General features: G+C 32.0%; 2 protein-coding genes across 5 annotated transcripts; one reads left to right on the top strand and one right to left on the bottom strand.

The window, feature by feature from the left end:
- Positions 1-3,413: 3,413 nt before the first annotated feature.
- On the bottom strand, positions 3,414-6,027 carry LOC104701692 (uncharacterized). Of its 4 annotated transcripts, none has more exons than XM_087456743.1 (9): positions 5,808-6,027; positions 5,098-5,476; positions 4,942-5,007; positions 4,587-4,787; positions 4,409-4,498; positions 4,258-4,323; positions 4,060-4,151; positions 3,891-3,938; positions 3,414-3,751 (listed from the first exon to the last, which is right to left on the bottom strand). In XM_087456743.1, exons 3-9 carry the CDS (start codon positions 5,005-5,007, stop codon positions 3,664-3,666), a joined length of 651 nt encoding a protein of 216 aa, XP_087312869.1. In that variant the 5' UTR covers positions 5,098-5,476; positions 5,808-6,027; the 3' UTR covers positions 3,414-3,663. The 4 variants fall into 4 exon arrangements, with proteins under 4 accessions (XP_087312869.1, XP_010415732.2, XP_010415731.2 ...); XM_010417430.3 differs by having other exon boundaries at positions 4,974-5,007; XM_010417429.3 differs by lacking the exon at positions 5,808-6,027 and having other exon boundaries at positions 4,974-5,007; positions 5,098-5,678.
- A 2,395-nt stretch (positions 6,028-8,422) lies between these two features.
- LOC104701691 (putative polygalacturonase At1g80170) lies at positions 8,423-10,906 on the top strand. The gene is made up of 9 exons (XM_010417428.3): positions 8,423-8,770; positions 8,877-9,005; positions 9,132-9,302; positions 9,397-9,417; positions 9,514-9,721; positions 9,804-9,885; positions 9,957-10,065; positions 10,159-10,275; positions 10,354-10,906. Exons 1-9 carry the CDS (start codon positions 8,519-8,521, stop codon positions 10,672-10,674), a joined length of 1,410 nt encoding a protein of 469 aa, XP_010415730.1. The 5' UTR covers positions 8,423-8,518; the 3' UTR covers positions 10,675-10,906.
- Positions 10,907-12,052: the final 1,146 nt, after the last annotated feature.

The following is a 12,052-nucleotide window of genomic DNA, read 5'->3' as shown; positions in this document are numbered from 1 at the left end:
TTTACGTAAGAAAAAATTGCTGTTGAACCAGAAAAAAACAAAACTTATTGTTATACATTTACTGTTTAGAATATTGATGTTATTCCCATGAACTTGGGACGTCGTAGACATGCATTAAAACAAAAACAATATCAAGCATCCTGATGCAAAAGTGTTTATGTTTCTTATATTCTCCATCTTCAAATGTTTCTTGTGAAGTGGTCCTTTTGCGTTTTGTCTGTGGTCCATGACTCCATCAAATGTATATTTTGTCTTTATTTCGTTTATCTTAAAAAATCTCGAAGTTCGCTTCGAACAGAAAGTGTTCTACTATATCTTTCTATTATAACCACATAATAGTGACATTGGGGAAATCTATCAAATTAAGTTGTCTCGTTTAATAATTTCTAGGTTATATACCTTTGGTAGATGTTTTGTTACGATTCTAGTTTGTTTATCCTCGTAAGAATCTTAATATTCTAGTCTGTTTATCCCGGTGAGGATTGACGATTAGTGGAAGGTAATTGGGCTCCAACTGTACAGGTGAGATCAAAACTCGAAAGATAAATTTATATATGGAGAGTTAATTTATAATATTAGCTCATGTTAAAGATCAGAAAAAATAATCATTCGTCATTAACGTGGCACCATTTTGTTTATCTTCGAGTTTGACTTCATTTTATACACCTACAACAATTATTTCTATAATCACAAGCCTAAGTGCTTAACCTTTTTGGTTATGCGTATGGCGCATTTGACGATGGAAACCTAACTATTATTCAAAAAGTGCAATTACTAGCTAGCTGACTTTTAATTTTCCATTGGAGAGCTCACCAATCACAACCACCACGTTTATATTAAAGAGCTTTTTTTTTTCCTTCATCTGATAATATTGATAATAAAATTGAAAGATACATGAAATACAAACTGCAACGGAAACAAATATATTTTCAGTCTAAAGCTCAAGAGAAACTAAACCGATGGACGAAGTAAAGTCCCGAAGACTAAATTGAAAGCGAGAAACATTAACAATACGTATAAAACAGAAATTATAAACCTCAAAACAAAAGAAATTGCAATCAAAGTCTAAGAATAATAGCAACAAGACTTTAATATTGAGAGAAACACTAGCTCAAAAACAACAAATCAACTTCTTTTTCTAAAAATCTTAAGAATCAGATTTATTAATAATGCTTTTGGCAAACCAAAGATAACAACCATTTTTTACTATCAAGATAAGAGCCGACCTTTCCAAACCAAGAATTAAAGACATTCATAACCCGGTTAGCGAGAGTGTGAGACACTAGATAAACCTGAACCACTTTCAAATGCGACCATGATAATGGCTCTTGCGCCACCGTCTGAAGTGTGGTATAATAAAGAGCTAAAAAGCTAAAAATCTTATTTTAGTCAATGAATAAACTGTAGTAGAAAAGAATTAGAATGATTACACGTATCTATAAATCTAGACTAGTGGTATGGAGATTGATGTTTTGGGATATTTTTTTTATCGCACAGAGTTTGATATTTTATAAACGTCAACAAGTAATCATTAAAAATATTTAAAATTTTGAATTATTATTGGTTTAAAATTAAGTTATATCTCTTTAGTCAAAGAAAAAAATATATTTAAACTCGTAATTATTGTTTTTTTAAATATTGAAAAGATTCTAAACATCAATCTTTTAGAGACAGAAGGAGTACTAGTTTATATCCCCTATATAATAAAACGGAAGTATACAATATTGTTTTGTAAACTATATAATTTTAATAAGCTAGTTACAAATATGTTATAGATTAAGTTTTATATTATTTGTATAGTCTGGATTTATTGTTTTCAAAAATCTTAAAGAGAATATTCTAAAGAATCATTTGATATCATCTAACTTAACATATTAATTTCTTTTATTAAATTATTCATCAAATAAAATCTTTTGATATCTAAATTAACATATTAATTTGTTAATTATCATTATACTTCACCTCTCATTTTTATATATGAGTCTATTTTGTGAAACAAATAAATTATCATATTATTTATTATAATCAAAAAATAGTTTTATTTCCGGATATACCATAAGTTGAATTTTTAAAAACAAATATAAATGATTCAATCTATAAAATATCCAAGTTTTATTAATATTATTCTTTAAAAATAAAATCTATCGAGTAAAAGTAACGAGTCAAATTTGAATATTTAAATTCAATTTCATACTTTTTTTGTTGAATTTTATAATTTTATATAAGATAATAAATTTTAAATAATTTATTTTGAAATATTTTTAAAATATTTAAAACTTCATATTAAAGTTAGAAACTATAAACACTCTAAATTGGTTTGTTATAGCAATGTCAATAATATGTCACTATAATATGAAAAAATTCAAAAAAACCAAGTATATTAAAAAAAAGTATAACAATATATTAAATTACTCATAATATAATAAATTCACAAAATTATGTCTTATAATGACATTCAAATCATGAGGTAGAATATACATTGTTGAAATAACTTCACGTACATAAACTAATACAACATATTAAAATTTTATTTTAAAATACAAAATATACAAAATTTTGTATAAAATAAAATTTAACCAGTGTTATAGTACGAGTACTTATCTAGAATCATTAACAATATAAAACTTAAATGTCTTTTTCAAATCATCATATTTAGCATATCATTTTATTGCATAATATTTTATCCAAATTTTTTTTTAATAACAGTTACATAAATTATATTTTATATACAAAATACAATATAAATAAAATAAATTTCAATGTAGTTATACTATTAATGTAATAGCCATATTATACTATTAATCTATGTACTTTTGGCACAATCATTGATTACATTAGATAGAAGATAACTTTTTAGATGTGCACATGAAGAAGACACGGTTCAACGCCGAAAGTAATAATGTTATAATGGGCTCTTCGCGGCCCACAAACTCACTGTTATTATATAATGTATTGTTTTCTGGTTAAACCTGAGAAAATACTATTTTTCGCCATTTTTGGATAAAACTATAAAGCTTTTGTTCCTTTCTATTTTTGTCAAACAAGCTTTTGTTCTTCTTACATTGAAACAATTAGTTTAGAATTAAAATTATTCTCATGGACATGATGCTTCTTTTAAACTTTCGAATTAAAAATTCCGGAAGATATGATTAATTAGTTTATCAGGATAAATATTATTCATCGAATAAAAATTTGGATTTGTGAAACTTATACTCTCCACTCCCACTAAAAATCCGGTCCAGCCTTTATGTCTAACAATAAACACAGGACATTTTTTTCTTCTTTCTAATCTAATACACCTCCCAGATAAGCTATGGTGTAGACACAGTTGAACATTATGATATCCAATTGTGTATACACCATAGGTTAGCTGGGAGGTGTATTAGATTAGAGAAATAAATGTTCTTAAAAAAAATTGGTGATTAGCTTAGCTAAGTGATTATATGTTCCTTCAAAAGGAATTTTGAATGTAATTTACAGAAAAGAAAAGAAAAAAATTATACAGAGACAGGACAGAACCTATACGGCTATACCACATGAGACTATGAGAGTCTGTAACTTCTTCTTTAAACTCTCTACTCAAGGCTCATGAGAGACTCTTTTAAAGATTCTAAGTATATATGAATGATATTTGGTTATTATGGTCCTTCTGAGTTCTGAGAATTATCTTGAGAGCCATATGTACTTCAACTTCACGATCAAAGCAAAGATTCCAAAGCATGGTATGTGCATAACCCCAACAGCCGCGTACCTGCAAACATCATTTAAATTTAACATTTACTTTGTAGTCTTTAAACCCATTCAAGATCAACAATTATTTTCATTGTCTACATCTCCAGAACCAGAATAACCGGATAAGGAACTAGGAGATGATCTTTGTGTAAAGTTACCATAAAGGGGCATAGGGTGATGACAAATCCAAGAAAGGGTAAGGCCACCTGCACAAACAGAGATTATGCACATTGTTTATATACACATACCTCAATAGCGCCTAAGCAAGTAAAACTAATATGTTCATAGCATATATAATGTAAGGAAAGATAGAAACATGACTGTTACCAGAAGGAGACACAAGCATGAACAATCCACTGGAATAGCACAAATATACTGGTCCATACCACAAAGTATGCAATTCTGAACAATGGGAATCGCTGGATACATGGAAATCAACTCATCATCAAAGGTCATCATCGCTGTTATCATCATTATCATCAAAGGTTACTATTAGGTTGAGCTAAGCATAACATAACAACTAACCAGAGAATTTAGGAAAGTTTCACCGAGGAGGAAAATAGCATTGACCGAGTGCATAATCACAATGAACTGCAGTATCATTGTTTGGTTACAATTTAGCCTCAGAGACAATCAAAGACTTACAAAATGTGACAATTTCCAAGTTAAAACTTACAAAGTCGAGACTGAAATCTTTGGCTGTGAGGAAAGGGTAGATAATGAACCAAAACACACCATCTGTAAGCAATACAGCTCCTGCACAAGTCTGCAATCCAAACAAAAACTTGTTCAGACACAGAGAAACTTATGCATAGAAGTTAAACATGTTTGACACTTAAACCAGAAAGACTTACTTGGAAAAGAATCTGATGAATGTAACCCAATGTAGTTGCAATCTGACGTGTTGTTCTGTTGTCTCTATCATGTCCGTTTGAAGATTTAAACATATTCAGGGGAGGTCTATACGACCCTTGCTCTTCTTCATCTACCATACTGACTCCGGTTTCACCATTATCAGCATACTTAAATCTGTATATAGACACCAATGCTGCAAGCTGCATCACATCAAAGTCCACTTATAAAGGTTTCACAGGAAAGATTGCTCATCAGACCCTTAAAGATTACACATAGAAACACATGTAAGAACTACTAATCTGAGGAAGATGTGAGGATCTAGAGACAAAGATTTGGATAAAGCATGTTAAGTACCATGATGATAAGGTGAAGAAGAAAAGCCATACCCCAAAGTAAACTGTAACCAATGTGAAAGTCCATCTGATAAAGGAACCAAACAAAACTCATCAGAACAAGTGAGATTGTCAAAATCTTTTATGTAAATCAAAGAAGTCTCTATGAAAAACTCACTGTGTGTAGAAGATGAAAATGCCGGTTCCATCAGCAATAGCATTACCAGAGATAAGTCCAAGAAGAACAATAAAACCAAAAACACGAAAACCTAACAACCAATTCGGATGCATGTCTTTAACACAAGTGTTCCAAGTTTCATCATCATATACAACTCCAGTGAGTTGCTCGAGTTCCAAGCTTTGATCATCATCATCATCATTATCATCACCGTGTTTCTTGCGTTTTCTTGGTCCTTCGTATCTCCAAATCAGAAACGAAGACAGAAACAGAGACGTCAAGACAAAGATAGCACACACAAAGAATCTCCAGTTAAGCCAGTAACTTGGAATGTTCGTCTCTGAAGACATTGTTGGTTGCCAAGTATGTTCAGTTGAGCCTGTAATGAAACTCGACAAATCAATTCGGCTAAACACATTCTTCACCATTATCAACTTCTCTGAACTTCTAAGCCAAGTTGATTCTTGAATTTTAAACAAGAGTCTAATAAATTCATGTCAAGAAAAGCAAAAAAAAAAAAAAGCAGAGAGGCGAGAAACTCATGAGTCATGATGAAACATCACGGATCTTGATTTCGTTTTTTTGGTTAGCATTAACAATAGACAATGAAAGAAAGATATAGCATTCAAAGCAAGAGACAGATTCTTTACTTAACCAAAGACAGACAAAGTAAGAAAAGAAAAAAAAAGATTAGACAAGACAAAAGATACCTGTAGTAATGCTTTGCTTGAATTCAGTATCAGATTCTGTGAGTGAGAACGATGAGAGAGATCTCTCTCATCTGTATATATTTTATGTTGGAAAAGGTAGAATCTGATGTTTTTTTTCAATATCTTTCTTTTAGTTGTAGAAGTTTTTTGTAGGAGATTTTAGATTTGTGTTCTTGTTTTACTCTCCACACGTTTATGTATTTTATTTCGTCATAAACTTGCATTATTACATTAGAGCCATTTGTTTAAAGAATCAATCAAGACAGAGGTAGAAGTTACCTGATGCAGGCTTTTTGTTACTGTTTAATGGGCTTAAGGCCCAGTTTGTTTTTACAATAGTATAAGCCTCATAAGCGTGCTGTGTGATCTGAAACCCTAACTTGAAGCCCCCGCACACCCCAATCATTTAGGTTTTTATACGTGCTTCAAACTATTTTAAGGTTTTAGAAGAAGTGGATTTATCGAGTCCGGGAAGAAAATTTGGAAAAGTATGATATGTTTTTGAGAATTTGGCGTCTGACTGTCTGGTGTGTTGCTAGTGTTTCGGGTGGGTGGAGAACTTTGTGGTTTGTGGTACAAGAAACGGGTATTTGATAAGAAAAATTCTTGAGTTCACACAACTCTCATTCACCTCCTTTTAACAAATCGATCAAAATGCAATAATATGTCATGTCATATCATATTTAAAAAATAAATCAAAATTAAAATAAAAGGATAAAACAAATGATGTAGATATTTTATTAAGGAAATTATGTCGGTTTGAGTTTATAAAAGAGGATTAGATTTAAATTTATAATTTTTAAAATTATATGTTTATTTGGGTTTATAAAAGAATGGTTAAGATTTAAATTTTATAATTAAACAAAATTATGTATCGGTTAGGGTTCACAAAAGAGTGGTAAGGGTTTAGATTTTACAATTAAACGAAATTATATGTCGGTTTAGGTTTACAAAAGAGTGATTAGGATTTAGATTTTACAATTAAACAAAATTATATGTCAGTTTGAGTTTACAAAAGAATGGTTAGAGTTTAGATTTTACAATTAAACAAAATTATATATCGTTTATAAAAGAGTGGTTAATTAAACGAGATCTTTGTAAGCTACAAGGCAAATTTACTCGTCCACCAGTTTACGGAACTCTTGTGTGACTTAATGGGAATCAGAATGTTAAGCTCTCATCACCAGCTCTTATGCTTTGTTAGTCAATCTGGGATCTCTCTTTACAACCCCGTGAACAAGGAGTTGAAGAATTTACCTGACCCTCCTTGGTTTCCACGGTGTTAATTTCAACGGATTTCAGGAGTGCATCTCCTTTGGCTTTGTTGAGGCCACGATGCAGTACAAAGTTGTCAAGTGGCCTCATGTTTTACTGTTTGAGGTCTTAAATATCGATATCGTGGAAGATGGCCGTCTTAAACTATCACCCTGGAGAAGGCTGCAAAGACCATGTCCCTATCTTCTACAACTCTCTTCTCATGTTCACGTCAATGGTATCATCTACTGGGCCACAAGTGATTTTAAGATTGTCTGTTTCTCTCTACAAGACGAGACTTTCTCCCTAAGCCCTAAACCCCCGTGCTTCTGCCTTGAAGGATCCAAAGAATCTCATTTTTCACTTTATCTTGAAGCCGCGGAAACTTATGGATTCTATATTACAGTGTCCAATTTGATTTCATGGAGATTTGGAAGATGGAAGAAAGTGAAGGCGGTCGCTGGGACAAGTTACATAAGATCGACCTCGGGGGAGTCTATCCAAACAATATCGATGGTAGAGTTCATGTTATACCGTTGCGTTTATCACCGTTGCGTTTGTGTCTACTTTACTTTGACGCCAAGACAAACATCCTCCTGAACTACGATATAGGGTCTGGAGACTACCAGATATGTCACTCCACCGATGGACTCTTATCTCTACAAAACATGGATATGTCTAATTTTGAACAATGATCCTCTTTTAGCTCTTCCTTTCGTTAGACGGTTAGAGATACAATATATTGTATTTGTATATCCTATGAACGTTAAGAACATAAATCAAATTTCACTAACTGATTAATCATACATTAAGCAAATGCAAAGCGTCATAAAAAAAAGGATCTGTGCTTTTTTTTTTCGTCTATACTTTGTTTGCGGCTTTTTGATGTTCTCAGAGTTGGATTTGAAGAAATGCCTGAAAGAACCATTGCAGTTTTCAGTTTGCTCTTACCCTTTTTTCTCTGTTTCAAGCTTTGTAAAAATAGCCTTTTCATGATCGTTGACCTATAGTACTCTATAACTTTTTGCTATATATAATAACATTACATGAAACAACTACTAACTGTTTGTGTTTTGTTTTCCCAAACTATGGCATGCTAGAAAATAACATTTTGACGTATCAAGCACAGAATCTCTCATTTCATCTTCCAGATTTCAATGGGGACAAACATGTTGACCAGGAAAAAATATGTGTAGAGGTTTTGGAGTAAAGCAAAGAAGTGAGAAAAGATAAGCCTTGTGCTTTAAGTTTAGATGTGTTTGAAAAATAAGGGCTTCTCTTTATCTACTTTTAAGCCAAGCCAATAAAACCCCCTTAATTACTCTACTTATATATATATTCAAACTATGTATCATCTCATTACACAAAGAAACCTTTCTATGCATAGAATCTCATATCTTAAAACCATATACAATTATAAAAATATTTTGTTGGATTTTTTTTCCTATAAGCCTTAAATGAATAAGCCCTTCGTTGTTTCCCTGTTTGCTCTGTTAATGGTAGCTTCTTATGGAGCTCCAGGAAGCACAATGTACAGGGAACTTGACATTCTTGGAAAGCTTGAGAACCTCGATGTCCCTGAGGATGAGATTGACGATGATGTGACCTTCTTTGATTTCTCGTCGTTTACGAGCCAATATTCTGGTAAGAATCTGGTGAATGTGGATAGCTTTGGTGCTGCTGGAGACGGAGTTGCTGATGATACTCAGGTGCGTGCGTATATTCGAATAGGTTTAACAATTGGATGATAATGCTGACAAAACCTCCATTTCAAGATTTTATTATTAGCTGATGCGATGTTTTCTTATAAGCCAGGCATTTATAGGCGCTTGGACCATGGCCTGCTCTGCAACAAACTCTGTGTTATTGGTTCCACAAGGACGTCGCTATTTAGTAAATGCTACGAAATTTGATGGTCCATGTCAAGAAAAATTGATCATTCAGGTCATCTTTTAACTTCTTAGTTCCGTTTTGGTTTGATTCTTATATATAATAATATTAATACAACAAAGATCATACATGTGTTACCATATGGTCTTATGCATTTTTATGAAATCTGATTTTTTATAGATTGATGGAACAATTGTGGCACCAGATGAGCCTAGCGAATGGGACCCTAAATTCCAAAGGGTTTGGCTCCAATTTTCCAAACTCCAAGGAACTGTATTCCAAGGGAATGGAGTTATAGATGGTTCTGGTACCAAATGGTGGGCTGCTTCTTGCAAAAAGAACAAGTCTAACGTAAGATATATTTTCTTTAACGTAAATTGAACTTTCTCTTCTAATTCTGAAGTACAAATCTGACACAAATCTTTCTTCTTTTTGTCTCTTGTAGCCTTGCGTAGGCGCACCAACGGTCTGAAAGCTCTCTGTTTTGTTGTTCATCAACCAGTAGACTTATCAATTTTATGTTTGGTTTTGCTTATAACAAAGTCTTAAATTTATAATACAGGCGCTAACTATATATTCAAGTTCAAATGTGTATGTGAGAGGCATAACAATCCGGAACAGCCAACAAATGCATTTGATCATAGCTCGATCAAACACAGTTCGAATCTCTAGAGTTATGGTCACATCTCCTGGAGACAGTCCCAACACCGATGGAATTCATATAACAGCATCTACTGATGTTGTAGTCCAAGACAGTAAAATCAGCACAGGTTCTTCACCAAAAACATTATTCTGGTACTATATTATTAAACTCAAAATGTTATAGCTCTGACACTTAAAACTTGATAACAGGAGATGATTGCGTCTCGATTGTGAATGGAAGCTCGAAGATAAAGATGAAGAGACTCTATTGTGGACCAGGACATGGTATCAGGTAAAACCATCTCTAACCTTGTCAAAGAAAAAAAAACACTTACTAAATTCTTGCAACTTCTTGCTCTGCAGCATTGGAAGCCTTGGACAAGGACACTCGACAGGAACCGTCTCTGCAGTTGTGTTGGACACTGCTTATCTAAAGAACACTACTAATGGTCTAAGAATCAAGACTTGGCAGGTAAAAATCTCAATTCTTCTTGATCCTATTTTTCATACTTTTCCTTCCAAAGAGTTTCGCGATTGATTGAAAGATGAAATCTTTAAAAAACAGGGAGGTAATGGTTACGTGAAGGGTGTACGTTTCGAGAACGTAAAAATGCAGGACGTTGCAAATCCGATTATAATAGATCAATTCTACTGCGATTCGCCATCAACTTGTCAAAACCAGGTTTCTTCCACTTAACCATTGACTACATCAAGAAACCTCAAGAAAGAACTTAATCTGTTGATTCATATTTCTTTGTAGACATCGGCGGTTCACATAAGCGAGATAATGTACAGGAACATAACCGGAACCACAAAAAGCTCGAAAGCCATCAAATTCGCATGCAGTGACGCAGTCCCTTGTAATCACATTGTTCTCAACAACGTCAATTTGGAAGGCAATGATGGAAAAGTAGAAGCATATTGTAATTCTGCTGAAGGGTTTGGTTATGGCATGGTTCATCCTTCTGCGGACTGTTTGTATTCTCACGACGACAAAGGCCTAGACCAAACTCGTCAGTATGTGGCAGAAGCTGTTGTGGTCGGAGAAGAAACTGATCAAAATGCTCACGACGAGCTTTAAGGGTGGTTGATGATGGCATATTTTGACGGTCGTTGATAGTGAGGGATGAACACGTATACGTTATATGTAGTTGTAATTCATCTTTAGCAACTGACCTTTATATATAGCTTGTAAATGAAGCAAACATACAATGAGATTGAAAAGCATTGTAGTGTTTATATATTTAATTATACTGTAAAGAATATTATAATATTTTTGTATATATATAAAAAAAGAATGCTTACTTTGTAGATTGAAGCAAGTGTTCATCTAATCTATGTTTATGTTATGAACTTATCAGTTATCATATAGGTTTTTTTTACTTCTTTAATTTTCTAGAATTTAACAAGTGAGCGTTAAGGGTTAGCAACAAAACCATAACCCAAACCAAACAAAAACAAATCAAAACAAATTATATGATTTTAAACATAATTACTAAACCATACTTATTTCTAAATTGATTAGTTTGGGATATTGTTTTAAAATTTGGAATTAATATTTAACCTAAAGTTAATCAAATAAAATAAACTAAAATTCATTTTATATATATTAGGGAGAGTTACTATAATGGTTCATAAATGTTTCCTTATTACTAGAGTAGTATAAAAAAAGTCGGTAATCTATATAATAATAACAATCCGAATAAATGCGACCAACAGTTGTGTTTATTCAATTGTACCTTTTGGATATTTTCTGAAAAGTCGTGATGGATTATTAAAACGGTTATTTATGAAAAGTTACAACTGTTCACTGTAAAGTTGTGTTGATTGGAACATCCGTATCTTTTGAAATCTATATATATTTGTTTGTTTGAACTGTTTTCATTTTTTTGCCATAACACAAAATCAACTAAAATTTCAATCTCAACAGTTTATACATTTTTCTAAATTATTTTATAGCATTCATTCTTTTAAAGTCAAGAAATTCTTCTAATTCTTGATTTAACAAAAGATTTTTGGAATGATGAATCTAATTTACATCTTTTAGTTAATTTTAAATATAAAAGTTTTATGAAAATACATAGAGTGTTTTTCCAAGATTAAGATAGATTACATAGTGAGTTTTTGGATTTTACTTTTCAATATATTTAATTCCAATCCAAATAAATGTCACCAAAAGTTGTGTTTTTTCAATCGTACCTTTTAGATAATTTTTTCAAAAAAATATGTAAAAAAAAAATAAATTGTAACTTTTACAAAGAGTTGTGATTGTTCATTGTAACAGTTTTTTTGTAAAGTTGTAACTGTTCATTGTAGAGTTGTGTTTATTCGAATATTTGTATCTTTTGAAATTTATTTGTTTGAACTGATTTCAATTTTTTTGCCATGACACAAAATAATATAAAATTTTACTATCAAAAGTGTTTACAGCTTTCTAAATTATTCTCTAGCATTCATTC

This window comes from Camelina sativa, chromosome 7 (assembly GCF_030686135.1).
Source record: "Camelina sativa cultivar CO46 ecotype springtype chromosome 7, ASM3068613v1".
In the NCBI taxonomy this organism is placed as follows: Eukaryota; Viridiplantae; Streptophyta; class Magnoliopsida; order Brassicales; family Brassicaceae; genus Camelina; species Camelina sativa.
This window is presented reverse-complemented; position numbering and strand designations above follow the sequence as displayed.

Coding starts and splice junctions, on each gene's coding strand:
- LOC104701692 (XM_010417429.3), bottom strand. CDS start 5,525: ATGGTGAAGAATGTGTTTAGCCGAATTGATTTGTCGAGTTTCATTACA. Junction 4,788..4,973: donor TGGTTACAGTTTACTTTGGG/GTATGGCTTTTC, acceptor GATGTGATGCAG/CTTGCAGCATTGGTGTCTAT. Junction 4,152..4,257: donor AAACTTTCCTAAATTCTCTG/GTTAGTTGTTAT, acceptor CCATGTATCCAG/CGATTCCCATTGTTCAGAAT.
- LOC104701691 (XM_010417428.3), top strand. CDS start 8,519: ATGAATAAGCCCTTCGTTGTTTCCCTGTTTGCTCTGTTAATGGTAGCT. Junction 9,418..9,513: donor CTTGCGTAGGCGCACCAACG/GTCTGAAAGCTC, acceptor TTTATAATACAG/GCGCTAACTATATATTCAAG. Junction 9,886..9,956: donor GGACCAGGACATGGTATCAG/GTAAAACCATCT, acceptor CTTGCTCTGCAG/CATTGGAAGCCTTGGACAAG.